This window comes from Neolamprologus multifasciatus, chromosome 22 (assembly GCF_963576455.1).
Source record: "Neolamprologus multifasciatus chromosome 22, fNeoMul1.2, whole genome shotgun sequence".
Lineage (NCBI taxonomy): Eukaryota > Metazoa > Chordata > Actinopteri > Cichliformes > Cichlidae > Neolamprologus > Neolamprologus multifasciatus.
The window spans coordinates 32,479,901-32,502,393 of NC_140459.1; the positions used below are offsets into that span (position 1 = coordinate 32,479,901).

Consider the following 22,493-nt stretch of genomic DNA (forward strand, 5'->3'; position numbering starts at 1 on the left):
ATCTACACTTGACGTAAATATCACTGCTGAAATCCAGGGTGTTTTGTCTGGGGCACTAAATATGCCATAAACAATCATTATTTCTTTTCATAGTTTTTACATTTCATCATTATATCCGGAAGTGTTCGGTAGGGTTTAGGTCAGAACTGCAAGCAGGCCGTTCAATCCTCTCCATTCCCAAATTCTGGAAATGTGGTGTCGTCTTGGAGTTCGGTCCAAACTGTGAAGATATAGGAATGCTACTGGTTGCAGAATCCCTTTCTTCCTATGTTGCTGCATTGAGATTGACAATAATGACCAAGCCTCGATTTTCCAGTGCAGGAGATGCCACCCCCCACCATCCCACTGTCACAAACTGACTCCTGTGGCGTTCAAAGGATGGCTGTATAGCAAAGGCAGCAGTACTGATTAGCACCTGGTTGTCAGCACTTGAGAGCATTTGTCAGCACATGGGGTACCAGAAGCAAGTCATTAACTCATTATATTATTATTTTTTATGTAGTTCATATATATTAATGTAAACACAAACACAGTGGGTTAAATAAGTATTCAACACATGACCAATTTTCTACGTAAATGTATTTCTAAAGGTGCTATTTACATGAAATTTTCACCGGATGTTAGTAACAACCCATCCAATCCACACATGCAAAGAAATCAAACCATAAATCTCCATAAATTATGTGTAACCATGAGAAATGACTAGGGATGGGTACCGGTATTGTTTCTGACATAAATGGTAGTAACCAGAACGAAAAGCAGCGCGCATTTCGGTGCTTTTTTTTTTTTTTTTTTTTTTTTTTTTTAACTGAGATGTGTTACGCTTCAGATTCTAGCCAATCATTTTACGTTTCCAGGGGATAGTAGGCGGGCCCAGGTACGTACGTTCTTTTAGAGCAGCGTTAAAAATGCCCAAGGCAAAGCGGTCAAAAGTCTGGCTGTACTTCACAGCAAAAGATGCAAACTCAGCAGCCTGCAACAAGTGCTTTAAGGTGATACTGTGATACTGTCAAAGGAGGTAACACCTCGAATCTGATGAAACACCTGGCGCAATTTTAATCTGTAGCTCTGCTCTAAAAGAACGTACGTACCTGGGCCCGCCTACTATCCTTGGAAAGGTAAAATGATTCACTAGAATCCAAAGTGTGTGACATCTCAGGAAAAAAAAGCACCAAAATGTCCGCTGCTTTTCGGTCTGGTTACTACCGTTTATGTCAGAACTGGTGCCATAATGGCACCGGATATTGGTACCCATCCCTACTGGGTACTATTAACAACACTAACTTTTTAACATACACATACCTGAGCTGAAGAAACTGAAAAGAACTGAATTCTGAGTTTATGGACTCGCAAAAAAGGACAGTTAAAATTCTCAAATTCTGAAATGTCTGTGTGATGTTGTTTTTGTTTCAATAAATATTTTTAACTTGATTAGCTGAGTGTCATTCTCTCATTAGCCAATACCTAGAAAAGAAAGACCCAGATGGCTTACCTGTACTGACCTGTAGTGATACATATTAGTATATACTGATATGAAAAAGTGATCAGGATAAGTTCATGTCCCATATCACCCAGTTCCAAATTTCAGTTAAAAAGAACAGAATATCACACCACATTTTCATTATCTGCTTTATGGTGATACCTGATCACAACGCTTACAAAATGTAAAACAACGGCTGTGGTTTTGATCAATCCACATTTTATGACAACTGAACAGTCTGCTTTAGTTCAAACGTCATAAGCCATTTTAGAGTACAAAAAAGTTATTGCGTATTGCATAGCCATTAATGATTTATTTTTTACCATTTTCTTATAGTTGAGTGAAGACATGACTGACATGAACACATGATCTTGATCAGCGGTCCGACCTTTTTTGCGCCCCGGCCCAGTTTAATTTCAGACAGTATTTTCACCGACCAGCCTTTAAGATGTGGCGGATAAATACAACAAAATAAAATGATATGACCAAGACAAAAACTGTGGTATTTTGTAAATATAATAATAAACGCAAATTCACTGTGTAATTGTGTAACTTTATTAGCAGCGTCCTCCTGAAATGCACCAACAACATTAAGAGTAACATCCTCCTCTCTGCCCCTTAATGCTCTCTGGTTGCTATGGTAACGCGTAAATATTGCTTTCAAAATAAGACACACAACTACAACACGGGAAAAGACCCAGGGAAATCGAGTTAGCGATAAAAACCCTGAAAACCATGAATTTGACATCCGAGCCTCAACTCTCCCGGCCCGGTACTTGTCCATGCCCCGGGGGTTGGGCACCACTGATCTAGATGCCTAGAGAAAGAGATTTTTGCAGTTTTGGCTGATTGGTTCGTAAAACTCTCCTTGTCATTGGTCTCTAGCATATTGTGCGAGTCACTGATATTTTTCATCAAACATTCTCTTTCAGGTTCTATTGCACTTGCTAAGATTTTACTACTGTTGGTACTTTGCAATAGAGCAGGGCGATGTGACCTGAGAAACTTCAATAGTCAGATCTGATAACAGAGAGACTTGGTACTCAAAGGATGCTGAATAAAAACCTTAAAAGTCTACAGAAGAAGCCGCAACATTAAAGTGACAGTTTTCCTGACCCCAAACAACAAACAGCCGGCCCAACAGCTAAACCAGGAAACATGAGCTGCTCAAGGTGTTGCAGTGACACATAGTAGAAGTTTATGACTGTCTGAGCAAATATATCTATTTGTTGTGGTAATAAAGATGAAGTTAAGTTTTCTTACTTTATAAGGTTTTTGTTTTTTGCTTACTTTCTCCAGGTTAATGACATTGGTTCAATGCTCCAGCAGGAGGAGCCAAAGACGAAGATTATTGGGTTGGATTTCTCATTAAATTCCTACCTTCATATTTAACAATAATACAAGCTGCATGGGAGATATTAAATATTATTGTATGTATTACAAATATTACAAATACATACATTTAATGACTTAAAGTTGGCATTCACTATGGCGGGAGATGTACCAATTAAAATTTTTTTTATTTTATTTTTTATTTTTTGCCAGTTCTGTTTTTATTTCTAAGAGCTATGAAAACATACAAGTAAAAATCAACTTTTGTTCAATGGAAGTAAAAGAAACTCACAGTGGCACAGTGATTAGCACTGTTGCTTTACAGCAAGAAGGTCCTGAGTTCAACTCCACCACCGTGTGGAGACTGTACGTTCCTTCTGTGCTGGTGCGGCTTCTCTCCAGATACTCTGGTTTCCTCCCAAAGACATGGCGTTAGACGGGTTAGGTTATTTGATGAATATAAATTGAATGGTTGTCTTTCTCTCTGTGTTAGCCCTGCATCAGGCTGGCGACCTGTGGCTGGGATAGGCTCCAGCCCCCCGTGACCCTGATAAGGATAAACGGAAGAGAATGGATGGATGATTAAACTCTGCAACTTCCCCTGCAACTTAACAGTAAGTTACAGGGTCTTCGCTCACATAAGCAACTGAAAATAAAGTGCTCTGCTACTGGTAGAAAGTATAACTGAAAATGAGTCTCAAACTTCAGTGAGAGAGTCAAAAACTAATGTGCACACTTATGTCTACATTTTTATTTTGTTAAATACGAACACAGTTATAGCAGAATTGCTGCCACGTGTCAGAGAGGACCAGTGTGTTTATTTGGTAGTTTAATAAAAGGCTTCAGTTAAGAATGAGAAAAACATTTGCATTCACGTTTGCTGTTTTGTCTTGTTATACAATATTTTAAATTTAAAAAAACAAACAAAACATTACGTTTTCAAAAATATTTGTGGGTGTTTTCTTGTTTGTTTGTTTGTTTGTTTGGTTGTTGTTGTTGTTTTTACTACTTGAACGCTAAAGTGGCCCTCACATGAGATGACAGTGTCAGCAGTAGCCCACAGCTCATTTAGGTACTAGAGGTGGGAATCACCATACATCCCACGATACGATATTATCACAATACTTAACGCACGATACGATATTATTGCAATTTTTTAAAATATTTTGCGATATTCAGATTCTGTACATAAAGGTAAACTTTATCAATATTCATTTTCTCTAATATCAAAGTCTCACACTCAGTTTTTCTCTCATTTCAGTTTGATTGTTGACAAACTGAACGGTTTGTATTACAGTCTAGTCCAACTTAACTGAATCAACCATCTGGTACAATTATAGCTATTCTGAACTATGCAGTTTATGAAAACTATGCAGCCCCTTCAGCAACTGAAGAATTTGAAAGTAAATTAAAACAAAATATAATTTTACATTAAATAAAAAAGTTTTAAACTTAATTAAAATAAAACATGTCTTAAATTAAAATAAGTAAACTGTCATGTTTATTGCTGCCAAAAACAAGTTAAACACATTTGGACAGTGAAGGAATGTCAGGATTCTTGCTCAGAAAAAGGATCAACATGCTCTGAAGTCAGAGCACAAAAACCTTTTTGTAACAAAATATCGATTTCTGCTGTTTCTGTATCCATACATTATTAGCAAACAAAATATCACCATACTACACAGTATCGATTTTTCCCCCCACCCCTATTAGGTACCACACAGTTGCAACAAAAAAACGTCAAGTACCGTAATAGTTTTCCCAGTATGTTTATACATTTGCAGCAGCATAGGCTGTCATGAGTAGTGATGGGTGGTTGTGTAACCAAAAAATGGTTTGTAATTTAATAACAATGGTTAGTTCACTCTCTTAGTTGGCGAATCACTCACATCCTCAACTACAGCTGTTCCTGTGACAAGCACCTCAGTTTTCAGGGTTTTCACTTGTAAGTAAAATGTCATAAACCTTATGACAGTGATGGTAAAAGCTGTTATTACTGTGTTCTTATGGTTCTTTTCACATCGTGTTTTTCTTGAAATCCCAGAGACATAGATGGACACACATTCACAAGCACCTACGCAACAGGAGTTAAAAAAGAAAAACTGCGGCAAAGTCGATGCTTGTGATGCACCTGGCTTGTTTGGCTTGCATTCATCAAATGACACTGATACTTTGTTTCTTAGTAAGAAACTTTGTTGTTTCTTTAACACTTTTCTGTGTTTAATTCAGAGAAAAAATTGAAGGCTGACTAACTTTAGCCTAAATGGGTTGGAGCACATTGATGAAGGCCCGGTGATTTGTTAAAATTTGTAAAGGGCGATCGTGGCTCAAGAGTTGGGAGTTCGTCTTGTAATCGGAAGGTTGCCGGTTCGAGCCCCGGCTCGGACAGTCTCGGTCGTTGTGTCCTTGGGCAAGACACTTCACCCGTTGCCTACTGGTGGTGGTCAGAGGGCCCGGTGGCGCCAGTGTCCGGCAGCCTCGCCTCTGTCAGTGCGCCCCAGGGTGGCTGTGGCTACAATGTAGCTGCCATCACCAGTGTGTGTGTGAATGGATGTGTAAAGCGCTTTGGGGTCCTTAGGGACTAGAAAAGCGCTACATTTACCATTTGTTTCCTGTATTGAAATGTATTTTAACATTTTTTTTTAGTTTGATTTGTTTGTCTTGGAGCAGCTGTGACCATGTAATTACCTCTGGCCTCATGGATAATTCCTCTGCAAGCACAAATACAAGAAGTCTTCATACTATAATGTAACGCATGTTGCACAGTGGAACAAATATGGATAGCAAATAATCATCTGTAATATCATTTTAATGTTTTACAGAGATTTTAATGAGTTTTACTTATTTATTTTGAGCTTAGGTTTTATTCTGTGGACTTACTCTCTGGACACTATAACTGGACGGTGACCTTGAGATCCACATGTGCACTACTCATCTTATATGAAAGATAAATCCACACAGGTGAGCCCACACACTTCATATGCTCCATGAATCTGTTATCCCCAGAAGAGATAAATTCATTATGGTTTAGGAAAAGGCAGGTTTACTTATTTATTGCACGTCTTGACTAAGATGAGTTATTGCTAGAACAATTTCATAACATGCACTCATTGAGGTGTTGTAGGGAAAACAGTTTTAAGTTAACAGCTATTAATCTGCTGCTGTGTTCAGACTCCTGGATGTTGGAGTGACGAAACGCAAAAGAAGACCATTCAATTTGCTCTGCATCCTGAGGCAGTGCTGACGAATTCAAAGAGGTATGATACTAAACGCTTGAAAGGAAACGGTCCTTACTTTGATAGGCAGAACTATCAGCTATAAGCTTTAATATGAAGCTGAAATTGAGAAATTGAGCAAATCACAAATGTCTACAACCCTCGTTGCCCTTTTTAAAAAGCTATTCATGAGAGAAGACTCACTGTCATATAGTCTCTAAACCAGGAATATCAAACTCGTTTTACATTGTTGGCTACATACAGCCCACTTTAATCTTAAGTTGGTTGAACCAGTGTAACTGCCCTTTCTGTCAAAAAGAAATCTGTCAGCACAACTCTTTGAGTTTAAATTGGAAGGAATAAATGTGCAACATTTCAGAAATATTTCGAGTTGCTCATTGAAAAGTCTATTGTAATTGAAAAACAGAAACTTTTCTGTCATTTAATTGTTTAATCTCTGAGTTAATTACTTTAGTATGAGTGACTGTGGGGTAGGGCTGCTCGATTATGGCAAAAATAATAATCACGATTATTTTCACTGAAATTGAGATCTTGATTATTTGACGATATTTATTTAACAATAACAATGTGTTGAATAATGACTTTAAAGATTGTCAAAAAATAATATAAAATAGTGCAAATACTGATAACAGTGCAAATGTTTGCAATATAAGAAATAAATGAAAAATGTAAACATCTATGTTTAGTGAAGTTTGCAGTGTTGCTCTGTGGTGCAGCTACGACACTGTAGCAAAGTTTTACACACTGTGTCTACTTGATCCACGTCTGACTCCGTGAACCCATAATGTTTCCACACCACTGACATTTTTTTTACCTCTTTTCAACCAACGGCAGTCACTCTCCTCTCCAAATAACTTCTGCTGAGCTTTCCGAGCTTCCCTTGTTGTGACACGTATTCGAAATGCAGAGAGGTGCGCTCGATTTGCCACACGGAGCAGCGTGAGAGTAAAGCACGAGAGAGGGGCTAATAACCGGCTCTGTCATTTTTAATTCAATTCAATTCAATTTTATTTATATAGCGCCAAATCACAACAAAAGTCGCCTCAAGGCACTTCATAGATACAGAGAAAAGCCCAACAATCATATGACCCCCTATGAGCAGGCACTTTGGCGACAGCGGGAAGGAAAAACTCCCTTTTAACAGGAAGAAACCTCCGACAGAACCAGGCACAGGGAGGGGCGGGGCCATCTGCTGTGATTGGTTGGGGTGAGAGAAGGAAGACAGGATAAAGACATGCTGTGGAAGAGAGACAGAGATTAATAACAGATACGATTCAATGCAGAGAGGTCTGTTAACACATAGTGAGTGAGAAAGGTGACTGGAAAGGAAAAACTCAATGCATCATGGGAATTCCCCGGCAGCCTACGTCTATTGCAGCATAACTAAGGGAGGATTCAGGGTCACCTGGTCCAGCCCTAACTATATGCTTTAGCAAAAAGGAAAGTTTGAAGCCTAATCTTAAAAGTAGAGATAGTGTCTGTCTCCCGAATCCAAACTAATGATCGTTGAAAGCCCAGATCGTAATTTAGATTAAAATTCGATTAATTGAGCAGCCTGTAGGGTAAGTCTGTTGAAACTGTTTAAAAAAAAAAGACTAAAATGCATTTAAAACTCAAAAATTTAAGCCCCGATCACATTTTCAGATTTTCTCTGTGGTGACTGAGTTTAACTTTCTATAGAAGCTGATTTCTGATATAATTATCACATGTTAGACTACTAATCCATCTGATACTGACTTATATGACTTGGTGGTAGGGCTGGGCCATATTATACCGTTCACGGCAATACCGGTGCAATGTTAGGCAACGATAAGAAAATGAAATATCGCGATAGAAGATGGGTAAAACGCGCATGTGCAGTGCCTTTGTTTTCATACGCACATGGCCGATTGTTGAGTGAAACGGATGAACCAGAATTGGTTTGTAAAAATGCTGCAACTTCAGTGATGTGGACCTGGTTTGGTGTTTGTCCGTCAGATACCCACTAAAGCACTTTTTTTTTTTGTAGAACATGCAAGCGGGCCGTCATTATTACCGTATTTGTCGGACTAAGGTGCTCGTAAATCTGGAAGTAATCTGGGTCCTAAACTCCATCTGCTTCAGGTCCCAAAGTCAAACTGCGACATCACTGAGAGTTACAAACTGTCTAAATTCTTTCATCTTTAATAAAACGATCAGCGTTGCTGCTTTACCAGGTGTAACTATGAAGGTTGACATCCAGGCGTCCATGAAAACAGAATTTATCACATTTAACGGAGTTAGAAGTTAGCGGAAGTTAGCTCGCTAGTTTTGCTAGTTTTGCTAGTTACCTAAGCATGATATACAGATTGACAGACCACGTGACTTTCACGCAGTGCTTTGTGGGTACCCGTGGCAACAAAATCAAAACACTGCATCAAGTGCTAGTATTTCCAGCACCGGTAATCATTAATTCTGCGGTTTTAATCCCTACTTGCATTTTATTTGCCCCAAAAACAGTTATGTACAAAACGACGGAGGACAAAGCAGGTCCGTACAAAGACAGACGTGACGAAAAGGCAAAATAAAGGACGAGGAAAAAAATCAAAGGAGTGAAAGGGTCAGACACATACGAGCATAAAGAGTGTAGTAAGGACATTAGCGTGCTGCCCGACTTTCATCACGGACATATTTACTATTATATGGTCTTAAGTGTCAGTTCATACACTCACAAAATGTTTAGTAACTTCAGATCCTGCAACAAGCCCAGGTCCAGTTTACTTTGGTGATTTGGACTATCCCATTTCACCGCTGTTGTTAATTTTTTTCCTTTATCTCCTGTACAGGCCAACGCAATCTATTTATCGTTTCAGGTTGTAGTGTTACGCAACATTTTCAGATCTAATAGAAATAAAATGAGTGTTTCGTAATTCATTCAATTTATTGTCTTTACTTATAACTGGCATTATTGTTTCATTCTATTATAGAATCTTACAAGAAAGAGGCAACATTGTATTCCATTATACTTTATTAGCTGCTTCGGTAAAAAACAAATCCACAATGCAAAAAAAAAAAACATTGCAAAACAACATACTGGAAAACAGTTATTCATTACTTGCTTGCTCCAGTGCAACACTTGGGCACATATATGTGGGACTTTTTATGGCTGTTTTGACATCGCTCTCTCTCTTAACCGATCAAATCTGGCTGTGGTAGCAGCTTTAAACTCGGTATGACCCGGGCTGATAGAGGGCGCCCAGTCTGGATCGCATTCCTGCATTTTGTAGGCTGGTTTTCCTACAAAACACAACAAACATTAGCCCGCAAAGCCACAGTGAACAAAGCAGCACAGCGCAACGAATTCAATTCAAATCAATATAAGACTTATTTGTAACCTACATCAACAATTATGTTATGATAAACTACGTAATAACTACTACAAGACTGACCTTTGTGGAAATGCTTGGAGCAGACTAACCTGTGAGCTGGAGTGTTCTGGGACGTTATATTTGGTCTTCTAATGGCTGCAATCCAGACAATCCGTCGGCTCTTTGTTACTTCGGAAACACGGCTTAAACAATTTCTCTTCCACGATGTAATCCGATAACAACCGATCTCTTTACCCGTCGGCTTCCCGTGGCTGTCATGCGACCGGCTATTGCAGTTAATAATACAACAGCTTCTTGCCATTTTTTGTGTTTCTTTTTATCGCTGAGTGACTGTTTTCATGTGAAAGCCTGCGTGTGCTAGTACCGCTTGCCACGCGTTCCCAGAATCCTTTGCGGTTTTACCCCGGAATGACGTCACATTTTCAATCTCTATAGCATGTTCTGACTGAGAGATTTCTGAAATAATTCAAACGTACAGCTCTGCTGTCACTTCCAACTTAAATGAAGACAGAAAACTAAACAGCAGTGACGTTTGTAGGGTTACTGAAGTTGGGCTAGCTGGTATATAATGATGTGCTACGTGACCGCTAGCGACACAGCTATGTTAGCATAACATAAACAGTGAAGCTGGAGGATGAACGTTAACACTTTTCCACTCAATAAAAGTTAACGTGAAGGTTCCTGATGGTTAGAGACAAATGTAATCGCATGGCAGGATGCTGTAAACAGACCAAACTTCAGTCAGGAGAACAACTGAGATAATCCATCCACAATACGAGGTTAGTCATTAATATACTGCAACAACATGGGAATAGAGCAGCTGTGATAGAATACAGCATTAATGAATCAATGGTACAGAAGTGGAGGAAGCAAGAGTTGAATAAAGTTTGATTTATCTGACTGCTTTGTTGTCTTATAATCCCGTGCACCTTATGGTCCGAAAATACGTATTTGACTTTTTTATTTGGCACACTGCAGTTTAATGTTGCAAAGCAGCTCTTTTTAACTTCAGTGGATATTATCCATGGTTATGCTCAGGATATGTCAGCACATTTCTACTGGAAATGCCTTTTGGTTAAACTGTCAGCAAGGAATTTGCATTAGCACTGTTAAATGTTCATATAGCTTTAATGTACATAATAAACAGCTGCTTGTTTAAGTGAAAATAAATGGATGTTTTTTTGCACTAGTAAAGTTTTTGAATTGAAATTTTATTTCAGTCAACAACAACAACAGATTATAATTTTACATAAAAGTACTCAAACAGTAACCGAAAAAGGAATAGGCTGAAGCCTTATGGCTTATACTTATCCTATCCCTTACCCCCATAGAAATAATCAAATCCTTAACCAAGAAAATAAATAGCATTGATAAATAAGTTGTATATATAAAGTTGTGGAGTTGTATTTTGTCTCGCAGAAATTATATCGTCAGTTATATCGTTATCGAAAATTTTCAAATATATTGTGATAAATATTTTTGGCCATATCGCCCTGCTCTACTCTCACAGCCTTATTGTTGCAAAATATATTGATGACATCTTCTACACAGGAATTTTTAAAATACTGACCGTTCCAATAAGGGCTGTTGGGATCATAATCCAGAAGTGGAAAGAACATCATTTTATGATAAACTGAACACGACTTGGTGCTCCTTGCAAGGTTTCAGACAGAGGAGTGAAAAAAATGGTCAAAGGATTGTCCAAGAGCCAAGGAACAGTTGTGGAGAGAGACAGAAAGACCTGGAATTAGCAGGTACAATTGTTTCAAAGCAAACAACAAGTAAAGCACTGAGCCGCGCTCACCACGCAGGACTCCAATGCTGAAGAAAATGCATGCTCACAAGTACATTTAAGGTTCAGTTATATCGTTATCGCAAACTTTCAAATATATATTGTGATATATATGTTTGGCCATATCGCCCTGCTCTACTTGGTGGACTAGTGCTGGCATATTCCATTACTTCATTGTGGAGCTTTGCTCACTACAGAAAGGGAAGTGATGAGTGGCTGACTGAGGTGAATGTAAAGAGATTTGTCTGGCTGTGTGGTTTCAGTCTGTAACTACTGTGTATGTCACCATTTCATGGTGTCTGCTCTCACAGCTTCTTGTGTTTTCCTTTGTAATTCCAGCAGAGTGCAAAGCTCCAGCACAGTAAAGAAGAACCCCTCAGTAAAGGCTGACTCTTCCAAGTACATTACAGCATCAGCACTCTGCCCTGACTAGTACCATCAGCCACATCTTCACCTCAGTCATCCACTCTCAGGTATCTCTGATAACCTTCTCAAGCAGACTTTGATTTTAAGAGCCAAGTGTCCTGTAACGACCACACATTAAATGAATGTAAAAAATAAAGAAGTTAAGAAATAAATCCAGTTAAAATGAACATAAAGACAAGTGAAACATATCCGCAAATGTGACCTTGTCAGACTGCATGCCACCGATTGGCTAGTCAGTGGCATCACTCACCTTCACGAAAATCAAAACCGCCAGACAACAAGACAAATGGCTGCACAAAAAACCAGACCAAGCAACAGCAATGTCATTGCCTCGACATCCTCCTTTGTTTTGTCATCTGTGTCACATACAAACGATGTAACAGGACATTTGGCCGCGTTGCTATAATGACCCCACGCACATTAGGTGGTACTTGATTGTAATAGAAAATGAGCCAAATTGAGTCTGTATTGTTGGAAAGGGTATGAAAGCCCTGCTCGGCTCGACTCGACTTCACTGTTTCAGCCGTTTTCCATCACCTCAGTGTGCTTGGGGTTATTCTAGCAATGTGGCCAAAAGTCCAGTGACATTATTTGTATCATTTGTGTCTTTTGCTATATGCAACACAACAATGGAGAATGTCAAGTCAATGCTATACCTACTGATCAGTCATATAGACCTCAATTACAGTACAGCTTCCCACAGCTTGGCCACAACCAAGACCAAAGCCCAAAACGAACTCAGAGTAGCTTCCAGTGTTGCTCTGAGAGTGAGCCTTTCCCCTATTCCACCCAGACTGGACCTGATTAGGTCTCAGAGGCTCTAGTGTCTCATTAAGAGGTGAACATAAAAATGGGCTGTTGTGACTGTTTGTTGTTGTTCATTTGTCTCAAATATAAAGAGTAACTTCTGGTTCTGCCAATGAAAAAAAGGTTTACTGCTGAAGCAACTTTCAGATTCACTCATAGGCATGAGGCTATGTTTTCATTTGCACTTTATTTAAGTTTTAAAACTGTTTATTTCTTCATTTAATTAGAAAATTATTTTGAATGTATTTATTTTATCAACACATTATTTATCCAGTTTCTAGTTTCCCATTTTTTTCCTGGTCTCTTTTGCTGGAGTAAAATTGAATTATTCATTATTTTTGTGTTATTAAGCCTGACTTGAATCTTTCAATTTCTACTTGAAGTTTGATTTGTTCCATGTGTTGTTAACCTGTTTGGCATTTTGTTTTATGTGCCGGTTCACTTGCACATAATAAATAAATGTCTTTGTGATTCTTGCATTGCATCATCATGTTTATTTGACAAGGTTTTAGCTGTTAAAATTAAGTACATTTGATTTAGTTATTAAATATAAATCACCTGTACTGAATAAATTGATGAGCAACATCAGTTTATTCAACACAGTGTTAATATCTGAGTGGGCCCCGAGGTAACAAAGGTTAAGAACCCCTCATTTAGAGGGACTGTGGTGTTGGGTTTGTACAGCCATTTCCTGTTGCCGGGTTTCATAAATGGGTTGCTTGCTTGGAACCCTGGCTGAACCGTTATTCAGACAGTACCTGGTACCAGGTAATCCCACCTAATACAAAACCCTAAAATTGAATTAACTCGAGCCAAGTAGGTACTAGTGGAAAAGAGACATTACGGAGCTGAGAAGTGGCTATAGTGAAGCTGGAGTAGTGTGTGTGCCTCAAGAAGGTTCGTGTGTGTTTGTGTGCTCGCTGCAGCAGTTTTCCATGTCGAAGTCTGCCCAGATGCCACTGTCCAACATCACTGTGCCAAAGCCCTCGATCTCCAGGGTGCCCAGCAGCATGGAAGGCATCAACCATGAGCTGGAGAAGGTCTTCATTAAAGACAATGGAGATAAGGAGGAACTTAAGGTGGGGCTCAGTTTCCATTTTCAGCGTGGTATTTTAGTAAACTGTGACTTGTGTCACTGCCATCTCTTGACTGAGCTTTGAGTCTTATATTGTTTTCTCTGCAGTCCCTGGAGGTTCCCGATGGGCGACGAGCACCTTTCCCTCCACAGCAGCGCAGCAGCAGCACCCGCAGTGTGGACACCCAGACCCCCTCAGCTCCTGGCCGGTCCAGCAGCTGCTCTAGCCTGTCACCATCCCCCTCGCCAGCCTGCCCACTGGGATCACATGATGGCAGTCCTTACTCCACAGATGATCTACTATATGACCGAGATAAAGGTAAGCAACGCTAAGGTCCTACTGAAGTGTCCACAAAAAGTAGCTGCTGGGGTCAGTGGATTTGTTCCTATCCTGACCAGATCCTGGAGGAGATCACTAAAACTCTGCAGTATTGCAAAGGAATGGAGTAAATCAAATGTAGACCGTAGCCTATATTGGCTATGCAACATCTTTTGATGATAATGGAAACTTAAACCTATAGAGGCGTGAATTCAAAACTCTCTGCCACTAGTCCATTTTGGTGAAATTTCATTGCAGAAACTCAAATTGTTGTCAGCAGTTTGTATGGCCTTCATGTGCTTGTATGTCAACAAATGGTGTCCTGGGGGGGATCTCCTCCCAGATATGACCCAGGGCGTCACCGGGTTTCTGGACTGAGATGTTCTGCAACTCGATGGCGTCAGATGGACCAAAACATAATGTCCCAGTGGTCTTCTTCTTCATTTACGTTAGCGGAGCATGGAAGCCAGTCTTTCATCCTCCAGGAACTACCTGCATATTCTGACCACATGAGCCTGGACATTGTCGTGCACCAGAACCAACTGCACTAGCATGTAGGGTCTGACAATGGGTCCAGAGATGTCATCCCAATATAATAGCAGTCAAAGTGCTGTTGCCAAGCCTGTAAAGGTTTATCCATCCCTCCATCCATATGCTGGCCCATACCATCACTGACCCACCGACATACCAGTCACACAGCATTCTGTTCTCCGTGGCTTCTCCAGACCTTTGCATGTCTGTCACATGTGCTCAGGGTGAACCTGCTCTTATCTGTGAAAAACACAGAGCACCAGTGGTGGACCTACCAATTTTGATATTCTGCGACAAATGCCAGTAGGGCAGTTCTAGTGCTGGACACAAGATGTCACCAGATATCACCTCATGCTACCGGGAGTGACACTGACCCCAGTCAAATGCAAAACACAGAAAAAATAAGGAGCAAAAAATATCAGTTGCCTTCACCTTTAAAACCATTCTTGTCAATGACGATAGATTAAATAAATACATTTCAGGTAGATGCCTGTGTATTGTAAAAGTCTTCTGTGTTGAATTGAACTGAGTATGTCGTTTGTTCAGTCTCTCTGTTAGTGTTGCGCTCAGTGCATGTCTTACTGTACATCATGTCATTAACACAAACACTTTAAAGGTGATAATTTAGGATATATATAATTTAGGATATACATATAATAATCCAGACAGCAACATGGGTTCAGCATCTTATTTGTCAAATTTTTGTGTGTTATATAGGAAAGAAACGTCAATATCTGATGACAAGACTTATGAATCACGGTCCAGCAGTGGGGAGTTTTTCGCAGTTCAATTAAATGTTATTTGTATAGTGCCAAATCACAAGTCGCCTCAAGTAGGCAACACCTCAAACAGTAAAGCTTCATCCATATCAAAACCCAGCAGTGTAGAGAGTGTCAGCAATAGTACTTGTCCCTGTACAATTCACAGAACCGTCTAATCCACATCTGACTACCGCCAAACCCACAAGCACCAAAACATCGTTTGTTACCTGAAATTCAACACTAAAAAAGGGCCGGAGCAACCTGCCAAAGCTATTTACACCAAAATGAACTTTATACTCAGGTTTTTACTTTTACTGTTTCACAAGGAGTTAAAAAGTAAATGTCCCCAATTTAGACTTTAGTTGCAAGATATTTTATTAAAACGATTTAACAAAAATTTAATAAAAGTACAGCTCGGTGTATAATAATCAAATTAACTGAATTGCATTTATCTAATTAACATAGTCTGAGCTAATGCTAATTTGATCCTTTTGAGGAGAATGGTTGGAGCGAATAAATGGATGCACTTATCTCTGTATACCGAGTTGATGATAACCACCCAACAGGAAACCGGCAGACCCTTGGCATTCAGTGGCCGTATGGTGTAAACCAAAACTGAGCAGAGGAAAAGCCAAAAATATACAAAACCAATTTGCAGGTTCACAGTTTGGCATCAGTTGATCACTCCAGCGTTGGAATTTGCAGCTGTGACCTCTTAAGATCCCATCTTCTAAACTGCTCATCTCGCAGAAAACAAAAGGGAAGAGCCTCATATCTTGTAATTCTTAACAAAGAAACTCCATCACATTTTAACATTCAGTCACATATGCTTCTAACTGACTTCATGTTTCATTTAGTTTATGTAATTGTACTTAAATTATTGTCTTTAGCATATTCTCACATGAGCCTTCATTTTAAAATAATCCCCTTTTTAATTAAAATACAGAGGAATACTTTCTTGTACTTTTTCTCTTTAAAACTCTGTTTTTGTCAATCACAGTATACCCAGTTAGACTTTTTTTGATAAGTCATACATTTTATAAGTCAGACACACACATCGAATCTTTATTATACTTCGGTTGACTTTTAGCAAATAGGGAAAAGCTCTTCTTTAGCACTCTGGTCATTTTTAACACTTAGGGCTGGACGTTAAGAGCTTTTACCCCTCAGATGTGACGGGGAATTTCAGTCTTTCTCTACCTCACCTCTCTCAACACCCTATAAAGTTTATTTAAATTGAATATGCTGATCCAGTCAACCACATGAATGTCACCAAACTGGGAGTCAGATTTGTCACAGATTGATCAGCTCAGGCACAGCTGCAAGCTGTTGTTGTTGACGATGGTCGCCAAGCTCTTTGAAAAGGCAACACTGCCAGTTTTGGCATCTACTTTCTGTAGTTTCTGCTCTGTATTTAGGTTTTTCATCTTATACTGGTGTTTTGTCTCGTAGTGCTGTCTTAAATTAAATTCCTTAATTACACCCACGTTAGCTCCACTAGTAAGACACACGGGTTTACCAGCAATGTTTCTAAGCATATATTCAGTGTACCACTGGTGCTGAAAGTCTCTGTTTTCAGAATCAACTTTTCTCTTCGCCATTGTGAGGGGTAGCTTTGCAATAACAGAAGTTTGACTTGATTGACGTGGGAATGTTCTCAGCTAGCCTAGCGTTCGGCAAGGAGGCTGCGCTGCATTTTGGGATCTGTAGTTTGTGTGTTATTGTGTGTTATGGGCCATGCATAACAATAATAAATCTACAGGGTGGGCGATTTATATGGATACACCGTAATAACATGGGAATGGTTGGTGATATTAAAGTCCTGTTTGTGGCACATTAGTATATGTGAGGGGGCAAACTCTTCAAGATGGGTGGTGACCATTGTGGCCATTTAGAAGTCGGCCATCTTGGATACAACTTTTGTTTTTTCAATAGGACAAAGGCCATGTGACACATCAAACTTATTGATAATGTCACAAGAAAAACAAGGGTGTGTTTGGTTTCAACGTAACTTTATTCTATCATGAGTTATTTACAAGTTTCTGACCACTTATAAAATGTGTTCAATGTGCTGCCCATTGTGTTGGATTGTCAATGCAACCCTCTTCTCCCACTCTTCACACACTGATAGCAACACCGCAGGAGAAATGCCAGCACAGGCATCCAGTATCCGCAGTTTCAGGTGCTGCACATCTCGTATCTTCACACCATAGACAATTGCCTTCAGATGACCCCAAAGATAAAAGTCTAAGGGGGTCAGATTGGGAGACCTTGGGGGCCATTCAACTGGCCCACGACAACCAATCCACTTTCCAGGAAACTGTTCATCTAGGAATGCTCGGACCTGGCACCCATAATGTGGTGGTGCACCATCTTGCTGGAAAAACTCAGGGAAAACTCAGCTTCAGTGCCTAAAGAGGGAAACCCATCATCATGTAGCAATTTCAAATATCCAGTGGCCTTGAGGTTTCCATTGATGAAGAATGGACCCACTATCGTTGTACCCCATATACCACACCAAACCATCACTTTTGTTGTTCCAACAGTCTTGGAGGGATCCATCCAATGAGGGTTAGTGTCAGACCAATAGCGGTGGTTTTGTTTGTTAACTTCACGATTCACATAAAAGTTTGCCTCATCACTGAACAAAATCTTCTGCGTGAACTGAGGGTCCTGTTCCAATTTTTGTTTTGCCCATTCTGCAAATTCTGTGGCCGATCTGGGTCATCCTCGTTGAGATGCTGCAGTAGCTGGAGTTTGTAAGGGTGCCATTTGTGAATAGCTAATATCCGTCGAAGGGATGTTCGACTAATGCCACTCTCCAGTGACATGCAGCGAGCGCTACGCTGTGGGCTCTTGCTGAATGAAGCTAGGACAGCCACTGATGTTTCTTCATTAGTGACAGTTTCCTTGCGATCCACATTTTGGCAAATCCAACACTGAACCAATTTCACGAAACTTAGCAAGCAGTTTGCTAACTGTAGCATGGGAGATGGGTGGTCTCGTAGGGTGTCTTGCATTGAAATCTGCTGCAATGACCCGGTTACTGCGTTCACCAGATATCAACACAATTTCGATCCGCTCCTCACGTGTTAACCTCTTCGACATGTCAATGGCTGTGAACAAAGAGAAACTTGTAAATAACTCATGAAAGAATAAAGTTACGTTGAAACCAAGCACACCATTGTTTTTCTTGTGACATTACCAATAAGTTTGATGTGTCACATGGCCCTCTTCCTATTGAAAAAACAAAAGTTGTATCCAAGATGGCCGACTTCTAAATGGCCACCATGGTCACCACCCATCTTGAGGAGTTTGGCCCCTCACATATACTAATGTGCCACAAACAGGACTTTAATATCACCAACCATTCCCATTTTATTACGGTGTATCCATATAAATGGCCCACCCTGTATATATCTTGTCCTTTGTGCCCGTTTAAGAAATGTTGATTTTATGAAATATCTGCTTTTCATCTTAATATCTTTGAAAGAAACCAGTACAAAATTGACATGGCACAAAAAGGGCAAATATGTGCTGGAAATGGACCTATATTTATGCAGTGCTTTTATTTTCTTACTGACCCCTCAAAGAGTTTCAGACATATTTAAGCCATTTTATATTCAGTGTAGAGTGTTTTAATTGATACACTTTCAGCACTTTATGTAGCATCCATGGAGAATTTAGAATCACCCATTAGCCTAACATGTCTTTGAACTGTATTCTGTAAGTATCTGTGAGGAGACACTTGAAGTTGCTCACCAATGCCATAATATCTCAGGAGTTTTGGTAGAAATCGAAACTTTAATCAGTTATTATATAAAATATGCATTCACAGTGGATCTGTGTCATTTGAGCAGATGACTGCAGAGAATAGTCTTTACTAATCAATCCCGTAAAGATAAAAGCATCGTATTTCTGTTTTCAGACAATGGAAGCAGCTCACCGCTGCCAAAGTTTGCCTCCTCACCCAAACCCAACAACAGCTATATGTTCAAGCGGGAACCACCAGAGGGCTGTGAGAAGATTAAAGCTTTTGAGGAAATGAGGTATAGATGCTTTGATACTTACACTGAATTTCCTCAGTACTCTGCTGCCCCCTTTAATCCCGCTGAACATGTTTTTGTGCAGCTCCAGGCAGTCCACATCGGCACCCCTCTTCTCCTGCCCTGACAAAAACAAAGTGAATTTCATCCCAACGGGTTCAGCTTTCTGTCCCGTCAAACTCCCTGGCTCTTTACAACTCACCCTTGCGTCAGAGCCCGAGGAAGACGAGGACAGCAGGGAAGCAGGTTCTGGCTCTGACCCACACGGAACCACGTCGTTCTACGGTGTCCCTACTCAGGTGTCCACGAGCACCAGCACAGATGATCCCCCAGAGGAGCCTGCCTCACCCTCAGAGACATCAGAGTCCCAGACAGACAGCCCGGCCATCAGCTAGACCTGAGCAGAGCTGGCCTCTGTCTCTGGGACGTACACTTGCAACCATCGAGCACCACCACTGACTTTCTCACCACCTTCTGCTCCACCAGGGGGTCTCTGTCTCTCTGTGCCCACTGTCTCCGTTGCCCTTCTATCTTTGCATGGCGTAGCAACAGTGTCCAGAATATCCACCACAACCAATATGTTTTGCTGCCTCAACCTCCTGTCCTGCATAATAAGTGAGCTGCTGTTGGCAGGAAGAGACCTGACAGTTCAAGGGTTCGTATGCAGGCGTAGCGAGGAGTGGAACACTATGGATCGGGGAGGGGCATGCATTTTAAGCTGGTAGTGTATTTCTGATGAAATGATGTGTTGTGTTCTGTTTCAACATTCACAGTATGAATAAGCTCTTTAAACATGTATATCCACATATAGCTCTATAAAAAGAAAGAAAAGTCTTTGTTTAAAACTCTATGGCTGCGTTATAAATGGAACAGGAAAGACAACAAGAACCGGACGATGTTTACACCGTCCAGGTCACGTTGTTGAGCTTTGTCTTAAATGCAACGAGGAAAACGTTGGAAGAAAAGGAGAAAATGGCCTCAAATGGTTACACGGTGTCAGATCTTGCTTCAGGTATTTCACAATCGGAGTCTATACTCAGGTAATTTGGAATGTATGTCCATAAAAAGCAGAACAGATGCCCTGACATTTATTCCCTCACATTTTCATTAATATACGAATCACTCTTTTCTGTTCAGTGACTCGACCTGAGCTCATGGCTGCAAATAGTGAAGGCTGTTGTGACCTCTGCCATGTGTTGATGGGGTTGAGCTTGCCTGTTATTTAAGCTTAATGATAATGGCTGACGGTGGAGCAAAAGCAATGAGAATGCAGTAACACTACATGAAAGTATGAGGAAAACGTTCAAATGCAACCCGTCTTTGAGGACGTAAAACTGGCACTGGATTGGCCGATAGACCGCTGCTCAAAGGGTAATTGCGGTTTCCACCCAAAATATTGTGAGCAGCATAAACTTGTTTTTATTTATAACCCAGATGCGTTACCACAACTTTTTTTAAAGTTTAGTTTTCCACATCTTAGAATATATTCAGTCGAGCCTGGAGGTTTGATACAGTGACAGACCTCACTACTCCATAGGACACAGATGATAAAAAGCTGGATAAAACCAGGAGAGAAGGATTATTGGACTTGTGTTTGTCAGATCAAGACGGAGAGAACTTTAAATAGTGGACCACATCTACTGAATGTCTAAATAGGGACTCTGGAGATGTTCCAGTTGTCAGCCGCCACATGGAGGCAGTGTTAAATGTAAGCAGCTATATCTCTTAATTCAATTCAATTCAATTTTATTTATATAGCGCCAAATCACAACAAAAGTCGCCTCAAGGCGCTTCATAGATACAGAGAAAAACCCAACAATCATATGACCCCCTAGTGACCCATAATGATTATGGGTTGCTGATTGCGTCACTTCCAAAAGACGTCAGCCCTTTTCAGGCACGAGCTCCGTGACCTTACTGTTTTTATCGCTCTGTAGAAGTGACAGCAGCGTTCTTTTGAACTCCCAAAACATGGAAAGTCGTTTTTCCTCTGAGTGAGCTCTGTAGTATCTTCATTTATAGTTCAATCAAAGCTTTCAAACAAGCAGCAACTGACCTATGCATAGCGCTGTTTTCCAGAAGCAGCATGCTTTTGGCGTGTTGATGGACTGCAGGTAAGCATGTTTCCACGGGGTCTGTGTTGTTCTAATTCTGACAATCTTTCCAAGTGTAGGTCAAGAGCTACAAAACATGCCCTTAACTAGTAAGTTGTTTTGTTGCCCCCAGGTGGCCAAAATTAAGAAAAAAGCGTAAATAAATATATAAATCCAGGTAAATTGTGACTGACAGATCAAAGTCTGATTTTCACTATTCATGACGCAGTTCTTGTGCAAGTTGAAAATGAACATTTGTACAACCTTTCCCTCCACTCTGCACTCTGGTAAGCTTCGAAACTTCCTGTTCTAATGAAATCCATTCCATGAGGTGTGAGCATGAGAGGCGATTGATTCCTGATTATGTTTGATCTTTGTTTCTGTACTCAGACGTTTGGTTGCAGCTACAAGAGCGCCTTCTGCTGTATGATTCATAGAGAAAGCATTACACTGGCCGGCCTCGTTTTCACTGTTATTATTGTTATTATGGGATGCTGTAGGCACCCTGATGCTACCACCAAACTACAGTACCATAGCATTTCATGTTTTCTGTGCAATGTTACAAACAGACATGAACATGGCCAAGTGTAAATAACCAGTGCATTTTCATCGTACTCATCATTTCTTTGGATAACTGGTGTATTTGTTGAATCCCTGTATTGACACTCCTTTTGTATATACGTTATTTTGTATATACAAGGCTTTTAAGGAGGTTCAATGTCGTGGTTTCTAAAGACATTTCAGCACCTTACCAAGAATTTTAGCTTTCCCAATGTTCCACATATACTTGGCATTGGTAACCTAGATGTGTGCAATAATAGGAAAAAAATTTAAAAAGAAAAGGTGTTGTCTTTTCGTTCTTTGACACAAACGTCTCATCTCACATTCCTTTGGTTTTGAGCATGAAGGCTGAATCAGCAAGAAGTTTGTTGTTAAAGCCATCAACTGATACAAAACCAGCAATGACCAGAGCACACCACTGGCAGGTCAGAGTGTTCATCAGCTCCTCTTTGTGTAACCAGTAGTGTCAAAGTTCATGCACAATGGCAATAAAGGAAAAAAAAAATCTGGATTTTGTCTGTTCATTTGTGTCATATAGAGTTTTATTCATCACAGCTGTGAAATGTGTGAGAATTAGAATTCAACTTTATTGTCATTGCACATGCACAGGTACAGGGCAACGAAATGCAGTTTGCATCCATCCAGAAGTGCTTTAGCCGTGATATAGATATATTACAATATATATTA

The 22,493-nt window shown here is 40.1% G+C and overlaps 2 protein-coding genes across 6 annotated transcripts in view; one reads left to right on the forward strand and one right to left on the reverse strand.

Annotated features, from left to right (window-relative positions):
• The window catches only part of LOC146493814 (uncharacterized), a 136,980-nt gene that overhangs the window by 25,455 nt on the left and 89,032 nt on the right, over positions 1-22,493 (reverse strand). The window lies entirely within an intron of this gene.
• Positions 5,984-20,604, forward strand: glcci1a (glucocorticoid induced 1a). 5 transcript variants are annotated; one of them, XM_085148958.1, is made up of 6 exons: positions 7,211-11,412; positions 11,527-11,660; positions 13,347-13,499; positions 13,604-13,814; positions 19,035-19,155; positions 19,238-20,604. In XM_085148958.1, exons 3-6 carry the CDS (start codon positions 13,356-13,358, stop codon positions 19,545-19,547), a joined length of 786 nt encoding a protein of 261 aa, XP_085005084.1. In that variant the 5' UTR covers positions 7,211-11,412; positions 11,527-11,660; positions 13,347-13,355; the 3' UTR covers positions 19,548-20,604. The 5 variants fall into 5 exon arrangements, with proteins under 5 accessions (XP_085005087.1, XP_085005089.1, XP_085005084.1 ...); XM_085148961.1 differs by lacking the exons at positions 7,211-11,412; positions 11,527-11,660 and adding an exon at positions 5,984-6,069; XM_085148963.1 differs by lacking the exons at positions 7,211-11,412; positions 11,527-11,660 and adding an exon at positions 5,984-6,069 and having other exon boundaries at positions 13,350-13,499.